The 22,242-nt window shown below is 36.4% G+C and overlaps 1 protein-coding gene across 1 annotated transcript in view; it reads right to left on the bottom strand.

Moving 5' to 3' along the window:
* Nucleotides 1–22,242, bottom strand: part of LOC106878539 (uncharacterized) — a 197,662-nt gene that overhangs the window by 64,585 nt on the left and 110,835 nt on the right. The window contains exons 13-19 of the mRNA XM_089355785.1: nucleotides 19,238–19,366; nucleotides 17,830–17,958; nucleotides 15,578–15,694; nucleotides 12,238–12,336; nucleotides 10,330–10,530; nucleotides 9,475–9,573; nucleotides 4,406–4,507 (exon numbers count right to left, since the gene is read on the bottom strand). Of these exons, the coding sequence (XP_089211911.1) occupies nucleotides 4,406–4,507; nucleotides 9,475–9,573; nucleotides 10,330–10,530; nucleotides 12,238–12,336; nucleotides 15,578–15,694; nucleotides 17,830–17,958; nucleotides 19,238–19,366 (876 nt within the window). The remainder of the gene's footprint in view (nucleotides 1–4,405; nucleotides 4,508–9,474; nucleotides 9,574–10,329; nucleotides 10,531–12,237; nucleotides 12,337–15,577; nucleotides 15,695–17,829; nucleotides 17,959–19,237; nucleotides 19,367–22,242) is intronic.

The following is a 22,242-nucleotide window of genomic DNA, read 5'->3' as shown; positions in this document are numbered from 1 at the left end:
TTAATTATTCAAACTTGTGAACATATCGAAACAATATTTATTAAACGATATAATCTATAAATCTATAAAGAAAAACAACACAAGAAGCAAATGAGAGCACGTCATACGTACGCAAGTGAGAGCTTGCAACATAAATTAGACCAGAGCTCCTACGTCCCTCGACTTTATTCCCCTGTCACTCAGCGCATTGGAACTTGGTGTACACAAGGCGCTCGCGAATATTTTCTCTGTTAAACGGGGCAAGTAATACTACTTGCTCCGTTCTTGGGCTGGAATTTTCTAGTTTATTATGGATTATTGATGTGGTTTTCACCAATAGCTTAGCCACTGACTGTTTGTTGAACTCTGGTTCTATTTCATCCCTTTCCGTTCTCCATTTAACTTATCGTCTTCATCGCCAAACTTAAAAATCTTCGATCATATTTATGAAGACACAGCTAGTTAATCAAACGACCGTGAAACTCGAATCTTCTTGAACAAAACATCCTCGTACGTTCAACTCACGTTTTTTTCGGCTACATTTTTCTTTTTGAAAGGTCTTTCCTCTTTTCTTTTATTCTTTCTATTTCTCTCAATAATTTGTCACTCCTGTTCATTGTTCATCTCCTCCTCATCGTCGCAAGACAATAGGTTAATGCTTCTGGTCATAAGTGGGAGCGTGGGGTCCCTGAATGAGCGAGGCAGCGTCTTCCGCTACAACTTGTAATACTTTGATTACAAAAGATTCTGTAATTTGCTGTTGTTGTTGCGTCTGTCTCTGTTGTTCTCTTCTTTTCTGTTTTGCAAGATCCATCAAAGTAAATCTTCTTTTGATCGTTGCTTCCACACTTGTAGTAGCTGGATTCCTCATTTGAATCATCTACGTCATTGCTTTTTTTCCCCCTTAGCCACAACGGAAAACTGCTTCGGATTGGTACTATGGTCCTCAGAGGAGGAGATTAATGGGACTATTTGTCTGTGCATACCTACCCAACCACATGTCGTTTCTAGTTGTTGCACCACTCACCACCAGCCCATAATGTGTCGTTATGGTGACAACGACCCAAGAGCCAACCTTATTACAAACATCCATAACCGCGACCCTCTTGTTGTATCAACCTATGTATTGAGGAAGTCATCGATGGGCATATGTCTCTTTCGCCGAGTCTAGTCCTACCCGACCGATGTTGAAAATATAGCTGCATACTTCGGCCAGGACTACTTCTAGTTGTTACTTTGAGGTCATTAAAGAAAACTCCTGTACTTTTAGAGATGAACTCCCATTTTTGTTTGCTCAGCGATAAAGACCCCAGACAAGGAGGTGTTTTCCCTGTGCCATGTGCCTCTCCTATTTAAATCTATTCTATTAGGTTATTCGTGTTTATCGCCTCAGCTGCTATCGACAAAACTGTTTTCCTCGTTTGGCAAAATATGTATGCATTCGCGGTTGCTGTCGCAGTTGTTATTGTAACTGCTGCGGTTGTACTGTTGTTTTTGGTGACGGCAATGTTGTTACTACTGCTGCTGTTTAATGCCTTTGTTCAAAACTGTTCAAACTGACATTTTTAATTGCTAAATTATTACTTTTCGTGTACAAAAAGTGGGTTTTGCTCTAAAATTAAATTTGCTCTTTTATTTGTTTGTTTGTTCGTTTTCTGCGTAGTTATGTTTAATTTCCCTTTTTTATTGTGTTTTTGTTTTTGGTTTTTGACAAGGAAACATCTTAAGTTGAATGTGAACACAAAACAGAAAAATATAACTCTACCCCATCCCAATAAATGACAGACTTTATGTCTCCCTTGGCGAGAGGTAAACGTACAGCGCATTCCCAGAGCTTTTTTTGTTGGAAATTATCCAAAAAGAAATGTTTTCCCTTCAGTTGTGCTCAGCACAAAAATATAAATAAATAATAATAATAATAATAATAATAATAATAATAATAATAATAATAATAATAATAATAATAATAATAATAATGAAATTCTCGGAAAGAAACGAAGATACATCTGCTCACGGCAACATTTAATGATACTAATAATAATAATTCACGTATATATTCAATTATTGGCAAAAATGATTTTTCTAAACTATAACACAACGTACATATATGCACGCAGAATACTACAGATGCACACACGCACGCATTTTTATGCAACACAGTTTGATAAATGTTCTGTAAGGAAATTGTTACTTACGATATCCTGTGGAAGCAAACGATTGCAATTCAGAGAGGAAAGAGATGGGAAAAATAGGCATTATTAGTTAGAATGAGCGGGAAGAAAAAGAACAGTATTATTAATCTCGAGAATATTTTTTTTTCTCTTGTAAACTTATGGACAGATTTACACAGACATAATAAGTAAAATAAATAAATAAAAACGGGAAAAGGGAAATAAAAAAATCACTTAAGACAGATTAGCTAAAGTAATATTTCTTATTAGATACGCTACTGTCTTGGAAGCTTAGCTACCTACTGTCAGTACCCCGATAATCTATAGCGTATAGCGTGAAAACTATGTGCGGGTATGTCCGGACAATGCATACGTAAGAATCAATTCAAATATGAAATAGATGCAGCGCTAGTGCAATAAAACATTACCGACCACATATACTTAACGAACATGCATCGTGTATTTGCCGCTAGGCTCCGATTTGGCGTGGTGGAGAATACTCTCTCAAAACGCCAAGAGTTAAAACGCCAAGAGTTAAAACGCCTGAAAGTCATGGACATGCGAGATAACTAGTCTATCTATCTATCTATCTATCTATCTATCTATCTATCTATCTATTTGTCTGTCTGTCTGTCTATATTAATGTATTAATGTTTGATTTTGTGTTCGGTGACAATGGTTTCAAATTTTGTCATAAGGGCAGCAGTTTTGAGGAAAGGTATGAGTGGATTACATCAACTCCAGTGTTCAATTGGTATTATTTTATCGACCTCGAAAGGATGAAAGGCAAAGTCGACCTCGGCGGAATTTGAATGTTCAGTGATAATAAAAAACAAAAACAATTTTGCATTAATCTGATCGGTTAATCTATACTTGTGTACAATACAAATTTATTATTCTTAAGCAGGAATGTTGTTGACAGAATCTTCGAAGTTTCAGCAAGCGGATGCTTTATATGAACAGACTATCAACCAAATTCAATTCATCATATAATTGTTTTAGTTAGTCGCAAGATCATGAATAAGTGACATAAAATTGTTGATACTAATCTTTTTAATGTCTTAGTCAGAGTGTGAAGAGTGCTACCTGTAGGCCTCTTTATGGCTTCCGAGAATTGTGGGCCACCGATAAACTGAACGGAATATACTTTGCCAATGTCACTGAAAGGTCAGGTGATGGACATAAAGTTAGCGATGGATTAAGTTTACTACCCAAGAGCAGGAAAGATCTTCTTGTAGTCTTCCACTTAATTTCTGCCAACAACATTTCATTCACAGCCTATACAGAATTTGTACAATAGAGTTTATACAACAGAATTTCCTGTATTTACTCAACAAAATATCCCTATATTTGCACAACAATAGCTTCTTGTATTTACATAACAAAACACTTCTGTCTTTACACAACAAAATATCCATGTTGTTACACAACAAAAATTTTCGTTTTTATACAAACAGATTTCTTCATACGTACAACCATAGCTACGTCTGACATTTCAAAAATAAAATGTCTGGTTTGTTACAACATACACTACTCAGACAAAATCTTAGTAGCTCTGTAGTATTTGCGAAACAGCAGTCTTGAGAAAATAGTGATAATTCATATCAAATATTTGTAGCTAGTTTACAATATTCACACTGCAAGCTTGCTAATTTAGTTATACATACTTGTTTGGTATTTTCGTTTATAAGGCAATCAGAGAATTAGGGTTAGCATGCATGTTATTTGCGCGGTCTTCCAGATTGATGTAGTTGACGCTAAACTTGAATATCTATAGACTGGCGTTTGTAGGAAATATTGAGGCTGTGTTGGTGGTGGTTGAGAGTTTCCAGAGGGATATACTTCCGAGAAAGAAAGATTCGGCAAAACATACAGTGCAGGGCCTGGTATACGAGACACAGTAAAGTGAAGGGAGAAGGAAAGTTGAGTAGTATTTGTGGGCCTACGTGGAAGGAGTATGCAAATAACGAAATTAGAGGAGTAGAAGCCATTGCAGTAGTGGTAGGAAATAGATATATAGATAGAGATGAGGAAATAGATAGATAGACAGAGATGAGGAGAGAGAAAGAGTTAGAGAAAAGGCGAGAAAGAGAGAGAAAGAGATGAAATGCGTCTGTGATCTAATGGTTGTAGTGTGTTCGTGATTAAGTAGTTGATAAGCTGTTTGCTTTCTTTTGGATACGGTCGTGTCGGTTATTTTTAATTTGCTAACGAAATAGATTTAACATGAAGGACAAGCAAATGTTAAACCTTACCATACTGTTCATGGACACCAGTTCTTGTTTGTGTTTGAGAAATAACTTGACGACTTCAGAGTGGTCATTTTTGGCAGCCAAGTGAAGAGGCGTTTGACCAAGCTGCAGAAAAACAAATACATATAAGTTTCTATTCAAGATATTTAAGATAATTTAGTATGTTAAAGAAGTGATTTTTAAATTCTCAAACGCAGGATAATGCTAATAATATAGCCTGAACAGGATTAAAATGGCGGGAAGATGCGTGGTGTGGGCAGTTTAGCTTAATCGGTCTAAGAGCACCGCGACGCGTAATCACGGAGGTGTGAGTTCGAGTCTCATAGCTGGCGGCCAACACTTTTTTCTGCAAATTGGGGGTAGCTTATCCTGTTCAGGCTATATTATTAGCATTATCCTGCGTTCGAGAATTTAAAAATCACTTCTTTAACTTTCTAAGACATCTCAACGGTTCTAAAAGCAAACTTCGTTTGTTTGTTTAAGTTTATCGTATTGAATTTAACATAATTTAGTATATTTCTGATGTCAATAGACAAAAAGAAAAAAACAATTAATGAAACCAACTGTCACTAAACTTGATGGACTAACCAACTAAAGAGAAAAGATTTTATTGTGTGACGTCGAATATACCAATTTTTGACATCGACAGGCTAGCTCTGATTTTTAAGTGATATTGCATGCATGAAGTTTGAAGGTTATAACTTAGCTGTTATATTTGACTATTACTTGACAAACCAGTTAATATTTTTACCCGTGAAGTGATACCCCAGTTAGTAACTTTAACTGTTTCAATAAGTTTTACTGTCAAGTAATATAAGCGTTGTGTTTTTTCTACAAGTATTTTCATGGTCATTGCTTTGATGAACTTCGTGGTTTAGTCCTTTCTGTCAATACTTTTAAACGTGTCACCCGCTTCTCTTGCCATTTGCATCGATTCTCTGTTGAACTTTTTGTTAGTCATAATTTCTTTTATTCTTTTAGTTTACTTCCTCGAACAGCCATCAACTTGTTCTTTTTCTTCTGTTATATTTAATCCCTTAAACTTCCTGTCAATAAGCCCCTTTTTTTTGTCCCTTATGCTAAAATGGCCTCAAGAATTATTTGGGACAAGATCATATTAAAATAAATACTAACCAGTAAATTTGACTAACAAGCGATATGCGAATTTACAATTTTTGGTCGGTGATATACAATTTACAAAGTATGACTATAAAGCGGTGCTCCGCAACCGTTTCCCTTGCGGGATACGTATATTCTTTTCAAAATTCGGCGGCACATTTGAACTAAAAATATAACTAAAAGTATAGGGGAAAAATTATATTCAGGTTACATTGTGGCACATCTATCATCGTCTCGTGGTTCACTAGTGTGCCGCGGCATACCGGTTGCGGAGCACTACTATAAAGTGATATACCAACAAGTAAATTTGACTGTCTAATGTGATATTTTATTTTACTGTCAAGCGATATATCAGTTAATAAGGGAGTAGCTAATAATATGCTTGTTAATAATCTTTACCATCGAGTGATATGTCAATTATGTGTTTAATTATCAGCGATATATCAGTTATTCAGTTCGACTTTTAAATGGCATGTAAGTTACTAAGTTTGACTGTTACGCAATATACAACAGTATTTGAAATTCTAAGTGAGCACATGTCACTTCAAAACGAGACCGTGCCACTTCAAATAAGATTAAGACTTCAAAATGTGATTTTGTCACTTTAAAGTGAAGATAGCAATTTTAAAGAGAAATTAACTCAGAATAATGTAATAGAAAAATATAACATCACAACGGTGTTTTATTAGTGATTTTATTCCAAATCCAATCTTATCTCTTCACTTATCTTCCGCAAAGCAATTGAAGAATTGTTATTCATTAACGTGTATGGATATGCTTCTCATCATTATGCTATAAAATGCATCTACCACTTACCTTGCCTTTATATATATTTAAAACGGTTCTGTCTGCAATCTTTCAATTAATGTTTATGGATAGAGAAAGGTAGAGACTGATCTATGATCCTAACAATCCATGAGCTGAGAACAAACGATCTTGGATACTAGCGTCTTTGTCCACAAAAAAAAAAGCATAAGCTAAACAAGGGAAATAACTTTTTGCATTACTGCGTACATAATTTGATTTCCTGTCACTGAAAAATAGTGTTTTTTTTCTTTCGTTTAGTTTTATTTATAACATCACAGCAACTTACACTCCGACTGATGACGTATTCCTTGCTATATTTCTATGTAAAGATGCATGGTTGATGAGTAATTAAAACAAAGTAGATTTAAGTTTTCTTAGAGTGAAATGTGTTATCGTTGAAATCGCTATTCTCACTTTTATGTGATGTACTCACGTTGAAATAGCGATTAACACTTTGAAGTAACGTACTCACATTGAAATAGCTATTTTCACTTTGAAGCAACATGCTCACGTTGCAAATCACTATCCTCACTTTGAAGTAACGCGCTCATGTTGAAATCTTTATTCTCACTTTGAAGTGACGTGTGTTTCCTCTCGAATTACAAATATTCTTTTACTAAAATTAACAGACATATTATGTTAGCTATACTAAGTTTGAAAAGGCCAATTATTCACCAGTGAAACATTAACTCCCATCAAAGAAATGATAATTATTTATAATACAGGCGAGAGGACTTCACGTTTCAAGGAAGAGGGTTTTATCATGCTGTGACGCTTTTGATAAATTATCTGTTAGCAAACTTGCTACAGTTATAAACTATTAAGGAACCAATCGATGATCGATCAACTTTTCAGATTTGATAATACAAAATTAGTTCGCGACAACATAGATATTACACAATGAAGTTTGCCCCACGAGGAATTTTGTACTTTTGGCGAGTGTTTATATTTTATTTGTTTAGTTTTATAAATCCGTTTCATAGGCCGTTTTCGGGTTTTGACGATTGTTTTATAAGGACAATCGCCAAAACCCGACAGCGGCCTATCAAAAATAAAACCACTTCTGCATTTGATGTCATAGTGTTAATCAGACAAGAGATAATTCTTCTCTGGAAATATGACACAATTATACGAGAGGGTGCTGAAAAATTGCAGACTTTAAGAGTATCGCGAGAGGCCTGATTGGAGGTCCAACCTTTCGAGTTCTTTTACAGGGCTTAGGAAAACTGAAGGACCGCTACAATAAGTGTGTGAATCTGAGAGGGGAACGTGTTGAATAAAATCATAATTAACTGATCCACTGGAATTTTCTTTTACCCAAATCCAGGAACTTTTCAGCACCCCTCGTATTGCAAGGAACATATAGACTTGTTCGTATTCCCAAAAGCTGAAGAACATAGAATTAAGTTTAATTCTACGAAGATAACGGAACTCCACATTTACAGTAAATTTCAACTTTTGATCGATTGGCTTCGAATCCAATAAGTTTAGGTATTCGTCTTCTTTCTTCATACTTTAAATATTTCGAGAGATCGAAGGAAACTTTATGTAGTCGTTAGATTTTGTTATACAAAAAAAAAAAACCCAAACCTTTCTCAAATTACAAGTTTCCGTTTAAATAAAGAGAGGACACCGTATCCTTGATACAGTGTCTTAAATGAAGATGAGTACTTAAGGCTGGAACATCTTTGGTGGTAGATCTCCTTAACCAGGAATGATCTGAGGTTAAACAATATTTTCTTATATTTTCACAAAGCCGGAAATTGTGTGTGTGTGTGTGTGTGTGTGAGAGAGAGAGAGAGAGAGAGAGTGAGAGAGAGAGAGAGAGAGAGATTGAGAGAAATTGAGAAAGAGATGAACAATCGACTATATTGATCCCAGTACTTGATTAATACTTATTCTATAGATCTCGAAAAGATGAAGGATAAAATGGTTCATGGCAGGATTTGAACTCAAGACGAAAAGAACTACAACTAAATGCCACAATGAATTTCGTCCGATTCTAACGATTCTGCCATTCACCACTCTTAACACAGGTCGACAGGTCTCGATTGTGGCCCAGGTAGATGCATTTAATTTATGGGCGTTTGCTGGGGGTCTAATGTCACTCAAACGCTCCGATAACCCCCAGAATGCAAGAGGACTAATAGTCCAACTAATGACTTTTCAGATGATGTAAAACTTGCCACTATTGTATACTAAGAAGATATTTTAACTATTTTTTGTTTTTTATGTGTGCATAGTAGTCTCATTTTCATAAAATTTGCTCATCAGTCCATGCTATGTAAGTGCAAATCCCAGCGCTTTATGGCTTAATTGAGATCAAATAACCGTATCAATTTTTCGTACAAATCAAGCAGTTTTTAAGTGGAGGAGGAAATCGATTACATCGACACCAGCGCTCGACTGATACTATTTTTAATCGATCCCGAAAGGATAGTAGGCAATGTCGACCCGGCAGACTGAGCCCAGAACTCAAAGAATCGGAAGAAATATCATTAAGCATTTTTTCTGACTTGTTAACGATTGTACCTGTCTGCTTGTTGGTAAATAATGATTTCTAACTTATGCGTAGGGCCACATATTTTGGAGGGGGAAATAATCGATATATCGACCTTAGTATAAGTATGGTGCTTACTGAGTCGACACCGGCAAAATCAAAGTCTATTTTGACGGTGAGGATTCAATTATTTTCAGCTCATTTAATTAGCATGTAAGCGACTGAGTATACCACAGACCAGACACGTATACCTTAAACGTAATTCGCACGCAAAATCAGAATGACATATTGTGACAAGAATGTACCTTTCTATAACAGGAACAATCTATCCGACGAGTTTCAATAGAGTTTCTGTCAACGCAAGCTTACACACAATGTATGAGTCGATTCCAAGTTGAAGAAAATAATATTTCCTCATGATACCAGCAGTGAGATCGAACGTGAAACCTTGTAATTGCCCAGCAAACTTCTTAACGATTCCATCCTTTTACGCTTCCCTCTCTCTCTCCCTCCCTCTCTCTCTCCCATCCTCTCTCTCCCTCCCTCTCCCTCTCCCTCCCTCTCCCCCTCCCTCCCCCTCCCTCTCTATCTTTTTCTCCACTCACACATATATAGCTATTGGATGAAGAGAGAATAAAATACATACCGAGTCAGTGGTGCTAGGATTTGCATTCATGTTTAGCAAACAACTGCATACGTCAATACGGCCATTTTGGGCAGCCATGTGGAGGGCGGTCTTTTGTTTCTGTTTTGAAATATATATATATATATACATATACATACATACATACATATATACATACATATATATATATATATATATATATATATATATATATATACTATATTATATATTATATATATATGTATATTATATATATATATATAAATATATTATATATTGTATATATGAATATTATATATTATATATATAAATATATTATATATTATATATATAAATATATTATATATTATATATATATATATATATATATATATATATGAAAAAATGAGAAACCAGTAAATGAATTATAGATATGATTCATAATTCCAAATGGGTGTGCACGCACGATCACGTCCATACACACAAGCCTGCACTCACCCACTTACACATATTCACTCACACGCACAAACATACAAATACTTGGATACACTCACTTTTTCATAATAATAATAAAAAGCCCCACCCACTTAAATACATAGAGACGTTCATTCGCTGACACTTACACACACCCGCACACCCGCATATACATTCATTCTTTCATATACGGAAGTAGACACACATTCACTGACACAACCAAGCTCATAAGATATACATACACACATTGTACCACGGGCATACACGTACATATAACACAAATAAATAAACCCAAATACACATTATTCCCTCACAAACATACATGCACTCTCATATACAGACGCTTACCGGCACATATTCTCTCACACCCGCACGTACTCACATTAAAAGAAATGCAATAAAGGAAGAGATTTTAATACAGACCAGCGTAAGGGCATCAATCGATGCATTGTGTTTCTCAATGAGTAACTTTACTAAGTTACAGTAGCCATTTTGTGCGGCTAAATGAAGTGGCGTCACTCCGATTTTGGATTTTGCATTCACAAAAGCTTTATATTCCAGCAATAAATCTGCAACTTCTTCATGACCATTCTCTGCTGCTAAATGCAATGCTGCTTTTCCATGCTGGAAACAGAATAAAAAAGAATCAGGAACGAGTTAATAAATATAAAGCAAAAAAGTGGAAATATTTTTATCTGTAAAATAGCGAATCATTGGGAAGTATTTGCTGAGACTTGTATAAGTTTTACGAAAATAGGTTTAGTAACAGCCAAAATAAGATTGGCAATTGTCAAAGTAGGACCGAGAACTCTTAGAATAGAATTGGCAATTGTCAAGGAGTGACAACTGTTAAAACAGGACTGGCAGTTGTCAAAACTAGGACTGGCAATTGCCAATGTAGAATTGACTACTGTAAATTGACAGTCGTCAGAATGGGATTGGCAATCTTCGAAGTAGGATTGAAAATAGAATTGAAAGCTGTCAAAAGAGAATTGAAAATCGTTAATAATTGATTGGAAATTATCAAAAATAGTATCTGCAACCTACGAAATAAGATTGGTAACCTTAAAAATAGGTTAGTTAGTAGAATTCTTATTTGTAAAGAAGATAGGCAACCATCGAAAATATAGTTATTTAGCCGCACAAAATAGGTTATCATCGGCCGTCAAAATTGACAGTTGTCAAAATAGAACTTGCCATTGTCAAAATAGAACTTGCCATTGTCAAAATAGAACATGCCGTTGTCAAAATATAATGTTGGTAAGAGTTAAAGTAATTTTACTAGCGTCATGCTCGATTGGCAATCATCACAATATTACTGACCACCGTCAAAAAAAAAAAAAAAAAAAAGAATTAGCAACTGTTAAAATAGAATTAGCAACCATGAAAAATAGAAATTGTAATTACCAAAATAACATTAGCAGTTATCAAAATAGAATTCACAATCGTCAAAATAAGTTTCACAACAGTCGAAAATTGTCTTTTGCCTTGAGGGCTGATGAAATTTAGTACATGACCAGATATTTATAAGGAAGAGCTATAGAGAATTTAATCGCTTGCGGTGATATTTATTTTATTATCGATACTAATTTTATTATCGATCCCGGATTTGAAAGGCAAATTTAACTCAGTTTGATTTGAACTTAGGCTTGAACCCCCCTTCTCCCAAATGGGAAATCTAACGAATACTGCGTGACACATATTCTGACATTCTATCATAAATTTCGATCAGTTTTTCACCTGTGAATAAGTAATATTGAAATAATTCGTTTTTTAACGTTTGAACTCGAAATAGAAAAGCTATGGATAATAGCGAGGAAATATTGGGCTAAAATAGCTTTTAGTTAGAAAAATTCGAAGGTTGCTCGTGAGCTACGAATCCCTTTCTGTAAAAATGACACATATTCTACAATTGGATCAAAGCAATCTTTCAAATTTCTCTACAAATTTCAGAAACTTTATTCTTACCAGCGAGAATTGTATGTTATTGACGATGACGTCATAAGAATTTAGAAACTTCGAGTGTACGTGAAATAATTTGTTTTTTTAACAGAATTTTTCTATCCAAGGTTTTTTAAACCCAATATTTATACGCTATTATTTGTAGTTTTTCTACTTCGAGTTCAATCATTAAAAACAAATTATTTCATGTTCAATCGAAGTTTCTAAATTCTCATGATATCAAACAACACTACTTTTAAACATAAAAACATAAAAAAAACATTGATTATATAAACTCCAGAATTTGGTTTGGACTTATTTTATCGTCCCACTCCACTCCACCTCGTGTAATAAACTTATAAAGAAATAGAGTTTTGTAGAGAATCTTACCTCATCAAATACATCTATACGTGCGTTGTTCTGCAGGAGAATCTTGACAATTTCCAACTGGCCTTTCTCACTTGCAACTAGCAGAGGTGACCAACCATTCTGCAAGAAGAAGAGGAAAAAAGAAAACAGAAAGAAAACAATTGAAGAATTTGGAGACGAAAAAGGGAGAAAGATCAGAAAGACGAATAAGGGTTTATAAAGTTTTAACACAACTTGGAAGAAATTTGTGTAACTGATTTAGTTGACTCTACAGTTCTATATTTAAGAGATGAGGAATTATGTACATTATTTACATTATTTACATTTGACGGATATTTGTCCTCATCTTGTTTGTTGTTAACACAACGTTTCGGCTGATTTACCCTCCAGCCTCCATCAGGTGTCTTGGGCAAATTTCGAACCTGGATTCTCATTTCTAAGGTATTTTTCGATGTTATTATTATTATTATTATTATTATTATTATTATTATTATTATTATTATTATTATTATTATTATTATTATTCAGGCAGTGACCTGAATAATAATAATAATAATAATAATAATAATAATAATAATAATAATAATAATAATAATAATAATAATAATATGACTGTCCCAATCGATATAAACGTATCTGTCAAAACCTACCAAAAACTGAGCAAATATAAAGATCTTGAAATAGAAATTAGCAAAATGTGGAATCTGAAGACGAAAACAATACCTATTGTCATAGGTGCCCTGGGAATGACAGCGAAACAGGCTGATTACTACCTAGCTCAGATACCAGGAAACCCCAAAATGGCTAAAGTTCAAAAGATAGTGCTCATGGGAACTGCCCATATCCTACGTAAAATACTGTCTATGTGATCTCAAATTTTAAAACAAACACATAATTTTCTTATGGTTTCTCAAACATTCACTAGAACAAAACTGTACAAATCCAAATATATGGTACCCTAGGCATAACACCTACATGAACTTCTAACTTGTTGTCTCTTGAGGTCTCTGGGTGAGACTTGGATCCAACTTGTACAAATGCAAAGCAAAAGTCAAACATAAAATAATAATAATAATGATAATAATAATAATAATAATAATAACACCGAAAAATACATTAGGAATGAGAACCCAGATTCGAAATTTCCCCAAGACACCTGACGAAGGCTGGAGGGTATATCAGCCGAAACGTTGTGTTAACAACAAACAAGATGAGGACGAATATCCGTGGAATGTAAATAATGTAAATAATGTTAGTTGACTCTATTACGTTACTGGTTTCTGTATGTTGTGGACCTCCATCTCCAAACGATGAAAAAAGCAAAATTGATCTCATAGGGACTGGACCACTTGACTGCTACTTATATATTTAGCTGACTGTAGAAAAAGAGGAAAGAACAAATTGATATAGGCCAGAATTAAACAGAAACGTAAAAGGTTATGGTACTCTAGGCATTTTGTCCGGTATTTTACCGATTTTGACATCCATTGCGCTTTGTGTTACGAAGGAATAATAATTTGAAATAGGAAGAATTTGGACCACGCGAACAGTAACGGTCGTGCCTATAATAATTGATCTGCTGGAAACAGTCAGCAAATATATAGACAAATGACCGAAGGAGATTGGAATAGAATGCTCGGTAGAGCTCTCATAGAAAGTTTGTTTCTTAGGGACAGCAAGGATTATCAGGAGGGTTTTAAGCACTTGAAACACTGCTGAAAACTTGTGGATACTTAAGGCTTCATGTAGTAACCCATTACCCACATAAATCCGGCCAGGAATAAGATCGAATCTGAACTAAACCAAAACAAGAGCACTCAGAGAGCGCAAACCTCTGCCAAGGCAACACCAGCGTCCTTTCAATGATTAGGCAGAGATGATTTTTAAAATTAGAATATCTGAAATAAACTCAATTGCTTTCTGAAATGAGAATACTAAAAATGAACCCGACCACTCTCAAAAATTAATTAAAACAACAGGAAAAATAATCCAGAATCCTTGTACGGTACCGAATCGATCCCAAAATCTAATCAGTTCATGCCAGTCACGAGGCCAAACATCCCTGAAAGTTTCATCCGAATCCATCCAGCGGTTCTTGAGATATCTTGTCCACGGACAAACAAACAAACAAACAAACAAACAAACACGACTGAAAATAATATCTCCGCCTTCGCTAAAGCGGAGGTAATAATAATTCTGCTTCAAGTACAAACGGCGCAGACGAATGCATTTTCTACAGGAACAGGTAGAGATGACGGTCGAAGCTTTGCTGCTGTGAGCCGCGAATTTGGTATCAGAAAATGTATCACTCGTTCCATTTACAAGGTACGGGGAAACGATTCATTTATCGCTGTTTCATTCATCACAGAAATATCAAAGGCACAAAGCCAGAATTTTTGCAGATGGGAGAAGGGCTTATCGATTATATTGAACTCAGTATTATTTGGTACTTTGTTTTATGGACCAATCACCTAACGTCTATAGTATGGTTATCAGATCCTTTGAAATAGCAACCAAATCTCCCTCTAATCATATCTCTGTTGACTTTTAGAAAAGAAAAGACAAAACAGAGATTAAGTTGTCCCTAATATACAGAATGGTGGGGTGGCCACTGTTGGAGAATGCTTTTGCTCATTGGTTTGTTGAACAGGACTGGCATGGAGCTAAACAACAACAGCAAAACAAGAGCTACAACAAAAACAATAAAAAAACATTTGGATTATCGAGCCGATGAAGGCGCCTCCAAATGGTCATTCGATCTGTTAGAAACAGCAGCCAAAACTCCCTCAAAATCACACTATACTCGTCTTAAAAATAGAAGGGCACATTAATGAAGACAGGATCATCATGGATGAGACGGCTTTGAATATAAATCTGATTTGGCCCCAGGCGACAATAACGTTCAGCCCCAAGAACAACAAAGAAGTACACGGAAGTTAAGAATAGAGGGGAGAAGACCAGTACTTCTAACCTCGTTTATCACTGAAAAGACAAGTATATCTAACCTCACTTTCCACGAATTGACTCGTGATAACACTGTCGGCAATCAGATTCTGCTTGTAACGATATTTTTTCAGTTCTTTTTTATATTTGTTAGTCATATATTATTAAATTTTACAACAAATATTTGTCCAAATATGAAACAATATTATTACGTGTATTTAAAAACTGTTTGGAGATGTTATTTGAGTAAGTTAGGGGAACAGCTTAGGGTCTCGGAACGAAGCTTGTTTTCTTCATATGTTCTATTATTCATATACCAATGATTCATTTAACACGGTATTTTTTTTATTAACCAACTCCCGTGATAAACGAGGTCGGATGTAATTAAAAAAAAGTAAGAAGTAAAATTAGTACCTACTATTGACTGTTTATTGACAATGGCGCGTATATCTGATGGAGATTTACTTTTTGTTATTTCCAGAAGTACATTACTGTTACCGGAACGTGCAGCATAATGGAATGGAGTCTCGCGTGTCTGTGATATTGGAAGAGACATTATAAAATGGCTGATGCATCACATGTAACATTTTGTAAGGCACGATGGTCATAGCCAACATGAACACACATACTATACACATAAATGATTAGGTAGCTACCTAGAGCATGCTTGATAGATAAATAGATAGACAGACAAACAGACAGATAGCTAGCTAGGTAGATAGATAGATTGACGGATATATAGATTGACCGAGTGATAGACAGATAGATAGATAATAGATATTTACTCTCTTTTACCCTTTTACTTGTTTCAGTTATTTGACTGCGGCCATGCTGGAGCACCACCTTTAGTCGAGCAAATTGACCCCAGGACTTATTCTTTGTAAGCCTAGTACTTATTCTATCGCTCTCTTTTGCCGAACCGCTAAGTTACGGGGACGTAAACACACCAGCATCGATTGTCAAGCAATGTTGGGGGACAAACACAGGCACACAAACACACACACATATATACATATACATATATACGACGGGCTTCTTTCAGTTTCCGTCTACCAAATCCACTCACAAGGCTTTGATCGGCCCGAAGCTATAGTAGAAGACACTTGCCCAAGGTGCTTCGCAGTGGGACTGAACCCGGAACCGTGTGGTTTGTAAGCAAGCTACTTACCACACAGCCACTCCTGCGCCTAGATAAATAGATAAAGAGATTGATCGATAAATAAATAGATAAAGAGACTGATAGATAAAGAGATAGATAGATAGGTAGATAGATAGATAAATAGATAGACAGGTAGATAAACAGAAAGACAGACAGAAAGACAGATAGACAGACAGACAGACAGACAGACAGACAGACAGACGGAGAGACAAGTAGATAGATAAGATACATACAAGCATCATGTAAGATGATAATCCTCACAGTATTCATTAAGATGAGGCAATATGACATATCGACATCATTGGGTCTTTGTGGATTACACTTATGCGAATATATGCCAATACATCAAGTGACAAGCAATAACAAGATGACCGGAAATTATTTCAACTGTAGCTCTTTCTTTTTTTAACTTTAAGATTTTCAACATTTTATTTATTTATTTATTTATTTATTTATCTATTTATTATTGCTAGAGGACCAGTTCCGGGATTTTCTGATAAAATGATATTTACAAAACAGCAAGTTGCTTGAAGTCCATCGGGACTGAAACGAGACCCGCCAAAAGGGCAGATGAACCCGCCATGGTGTACTGTTTAGCGCCATGGTGAACGACAAGAATTATACGCTTGTATACGCACGCACGCACGCATACGCACACATTTCTCTGCTCTTTCTCCCACTTGGCACACGCGCTTGCCCCTCTCTTTCTTTCACACACACATACACACAAACACACATGCAAACACACGCACACATACACACAAGCATACACACATTTTCTCTTTTCTTCCTCTCACATATACATGTATTCTATCTTCTCTCTCTCCCCCTCATGCACACATGCACACTCGCTTACTCTCACACATACACTCGCACACACACATGCACCGCATACACACACACACACACATTTTCTCTCACTCCTTCTCACATATGCACACACACACTCTATCCCTCCCTCTCTCCTTCACGCACACATACACACACTCTCTTACTCTCTCACACTCGCACACACACAAGCATACACACATTTTCTCTTTTCTCTCCCACTAACATAAACACACTCTTTCTCTCCTCTCTCTGTCCCTCACACACACATACACACACTCTCTTACTCTCTCACACTCACACGCACACTCACACACTCTCTCACACACACACACACGCACACAAGCATACACCTTTTCTCTTTTCTCTCTTCTCTCTTTCTCCCTCACACACACATACACACACTCTCTTACTCCCTCACACTCACACGCACACTCACACACTCTCTCACACACACACACACGCACACAAGCATACACCTTTTCTCTTTTCTCTCTTCTCTCTTTCTCCCTCACACACACATACACACACTCTCTTACTCTCTCACACTCGCACACACACGCGCGCACTCGCGCACACACACACACACACACACACACACACACACACGCACACACACAAACCCACGCACACATACAAACGCATTCACACATACATATACATACATATAAGTTCCAACCTACCAATTTGGTGGTGCAGCTGATGTCCCCGCCGAATTCAAGCAGTGTTTTGATGACGTCAGTGTCGTCAAATTCCGATCGGATCTTATCCGGAATAAGATCCGTGGCGTAATGCATCGGTGTTTCTCCTTCCTTCAACAGAATAACTTGAAACAGTTTAGTGAGTACAACACAAATTACGCTTGGATATGTTTGTGCATATTAGTGTGCGCATGCGCGTATGTGTGTGAGCATCCATGTACAACATCGTTTTCCCGGAACCGTTAGTTCGGAAGCTTTCCCGGATTTTAAAAATATTTTTTTTCTTTTACTTTTACTTGGATTTTCTTTTTAACCAAATGAATCGACTCCCCCTAGTCGATTTTTATTTTATCAATCTTTTTGCCGAACCGTTAGGTTATGCCCGGGAGTTCGCTGCCTTAACCACTGGGCCATTGCGCCTCCACAGCAAAGAACTAGTCTGTATAAGAGATACCAGTAAATTAGTCTGGTGACCGCAGGGATTTGAAGTTTCTACTCGTAGATTAGGGTGGATTATAAGATGTTCCGAACCATCAGTGTCTGCAAAGCTGGTGTTGTACTTGTATGGATGTTTCTTTTCTTTGAATTTTATTTAAGTTCTTAGGAATATTCAAGAGGTTGCTAACAAAGCGATAAGACTTTTTGAGTGAAGAGGGTTCCTGGAGTTTGTAAATATGTGGTTGAATTGGTATGTTTGTATGTTTGTATATATGTATATATGTATGGATGTATGTATGTATGTATGTATGGATGTATGTATGTATGTATGTATGTATGTATGTATGGATGGATGGATGTTATTATTCAGTTTTAGCTCAAGATTTGCCAATAGAGGAAGAGCCGGTTTCTAACCTGGATCCAAGGCTTCTTCACTGGAATTTCAATATCAACAGGGTATTTTTGTATGTATGTATATATGTATGTATGTATGTAGGTAGGTAGGTATGTATATGTGCAGATTTTGTATGTTTTATTTTATGCATGTCTTCTCATGCATATACTTGCATATGCTCATATATACTTAAATGATAAACTTCTGGAAAGTTTTACAGATTTCTACAGTTCCAGTGATGGATTGGTCTTGTAGTTTTCGAACCAACTTCCTCCTTTTTGGTTTTGGGAAACTTAATTTCTCAAGATTGGCATTTAAGCAGTGTGTTATATATCCGAATGTATGTATGTATGTATGTATGTATGTATGTATGTATGTATGTATGTATGTATGTGTGTGTGTGTGTGCTACTGTTATTATTAGGTTCCCATATCATTCCTGATTGAGGTGATTTATAATCAAAATATGTTCCGGCCATTACCATCTGTTGAATTTTCCTGCTTAAAAACAAAAAAAATAAGGAAAAAACTTGTTGCCCGACTGTGTTTTCATACAAACCTTTTGTGGTAAGTTGACCAGAAAGACGGCTTCGGATCTGGATTTTTTGTTGCTGACGTTCGTGAGTATCTCGGAAACTAAGGTAGGATGACAATAGCGGACAGCTAGATGTAGAGGCGTGTCTCCTGTCTATAACAAAAACAAAGAGAAAAGGACGATCAGTGACAGAGGTAAATATTTTAGAATTCGGTGGATGTCTCTAACTCTTACGAGAGGATGCTGGAAATTTCCTGGCTTTGAGAGTGTTGCGAGAGGCTTGCTTGGAGGTCCAATCTTCCCGATTCTTTTACAGGGCTTACAGAAACTGAAGAACCGCTGCAGTGTGTGAATCAGAGGGGAAAATATGTTGAGTAAAATCCTAATTAACCGATTCTCCTGTATTTTCTTTTACCCAAAGCCAGGAACTTTTCAGCACTCCCTCGTGAAAACGTTTCATGCCATTCTCCAGTAGCGTGGATGAGGGTCCGCCAGTGCCTTTATGGGACGGTAGTGCATTTATGGGACGGCACTTTTGATTCTGCTGTATAAGTCTGTTGTAGGTGGGGGTGGGGTACTGAGGCAAACTCAAAGACTGTCCCGGGCGGCACATTCTCTAGCTGTGCCACTGCCGTTCTCTGTTGCTTGAGCGGCGCTGTGGAAAACAGCAACAATCAAGTAGAAATATAAATAAATCAGTAAGGCGGCGAGGTGGCAGAAACGTTAGCACGTCGGGCGAAATGCTGAGCGGTATTTCGTCTGTCTTTACGTTCTGAGTTCAAATTCCGCCGAGGTCGACTTTGCCTTTCATCCTTTCGGGGTCGATTAAATAAGTACCAGTTACGCACTGGGTCGATCTAATCGACTTAATCCTTTTGTCTGTCCTTATTTGTCCCCTCTGTGTGTAGCCCCTTGTAGGCAGTAAAGAAATAAGAAACGTTAGCAGACCGGGCGAAATGCTTAGCGGTATTTCGTCTGCCGCTACGTTCTGAGTTCAAATTCCGCCGAGGTCTACTTTGCCTTTCATCCTTTCGGGGTCGATGAATTAAGTACCAGTTGCGTACTGGGTTCGATCTAATCGAATGCCCCCCCCTCCCCAAATTTTCGGGCCTTTTGCCTAGAGTAGAACAGAATATAAATAAATCAGAGACATGATCTGTGTAGAAAAACAATAGTCAAGTTAGTTGTTTCATATTTAATGCAAGGAGCATTAAAAATTTGACAAGAAATTATTATATGGTGAGGGAGAAAACAATAGTAGTAAATCATTAATATGATTTTAGCCATTTCAATATGTCTGGGAAACATTTTAGATATGTAGACATGTTTTGATTTTATAACAAACTTATCATTGAAGCAGACATTTCACCACAACTGAAGAAGTGCTGAGAAAAAATAACTAAGTCAATGTCGGTTGATGTAGGAAACCAGCTCTAAATAAAGCTGTATATGTTGTCTTTTTTTTTACCTCTCTCATGACCCATGATTAAGCTCTCAGTTAATGTTCCTATTTACGACATTAGTATAACGACATACCGCTGTCTTGCTTTGTCGTAAATATATTATAAATTCAGCCTCGAACCATTAACTAATGTTCAATGTAAAGTTTGTACCTGATTACAAGTGTTTCGCTCTTTTGAAGCTATTCAGTATTTGTCATCTGCTGGTTCTCATTTTTCATAATAAAACATTTTCAATTTTAGCATCGATATATTTATCATGTCTATATTTATAGAACATGTTTTGTTTAGCAGACATAAATATTGTGTTTATTAGCAACACTAATGTGTGTCTGAAAAATTTTCAGGTGATTAACAATAAGTTAGTTAATTGTTCGCGAAAACTGCATTTAAAGAGATTAATTGAATATCACACACGTTCCTCCTCATCATTTAGTAATAAAATATATATTGATGTATATGTATGTACACACACACACACACACACACACACACACACACACACACACACACACGCACACACACAATTTATTAAAATACAGTGTACATTAAATGGTATTTGTCTCTCATTGGATAGAATACAATTTTGTTGATCTCACATTATCGGAACAGTAATACACACACACACACACACACACACACACACACACACACACACACACACACACACACACACACACATACACACACACACACAGAAGACGTACATACACACACGCATACGCATATATATATATATATATATATATATATATATATATATATATATATATATATATATATATACATATATATATATATATATTTATTTATTTATACGTAACGTGCTTTCGGAACACTTCAATCCGATCCCCGCCACTTTCCTCATCTTTCTCAACCCACTCCTCCCTTCCTTCAAACATACCTGTCACTTACGCGACTTGTAGGTTCGTAGCTATTTCTCCCCTCTCGGCACTCAACATAACCCCTTACCGTAATCTCAATTACTGCGTCCTCTACCCTTTTTGCCTATTCTCTTACATAGAACAAACTGGTCGACGCCCGTCTGACAATTTTTGCCGAATACTTATGAGACATAAAACTCGGTAATGACACTCCGGTTGCATGCCACTTTCGCTCGGATGGCCATTTCCTTCAACATCTGACGTCTGTGTTTAGTCTGGCCTTGCACAGAGGCTCCTCGAGCTCACGGGACCGCCGTGAGCTGGAATTGATATTTTCTCTACAGACTTCGGTCCTTAACGGTCTAAATTCCCAACCTCTTTTCATTTACCCTCACTTTTTTCCCCTTCATACCCATCCACACACACCAATCACCTCTTACATTCCTATAATCCTCTTAACAAACACCACCTACATCTACTCCCCACTGTTTAACAAACTATCCGACGCCATACGCACCAATACATTTAAACAGTATACACATAGACCTACGCATGCACACGATTAATATCTTCGTCATACGCACTCGCACTTACACCTAAGTTACAATCTCACATGCTATACCATAGGCATACATATAATAACAAGAATATAATGACACATCTACACTTCCCAAATCCCTACACA

The sequence above is a fragment of the Octopus bimaculoides genome, chromosome 7 (genome assembly GCF_046866305.1).
Source record: "Octopus bimaculoides isolate indiv1 chromosome 7, ASM4686630v1, whole genome shotgun sequence".
NCBI lineage: Eukaryota > Metazoa > Mollusca > Cephalopoda > Octopoda > Octopodidae > Octopus > Octopus bimaculoides.
Note: the sequence above shows the minus strand (reverse complement) of the source record. Positions and strands in the feature narration are given on the sequence as shown.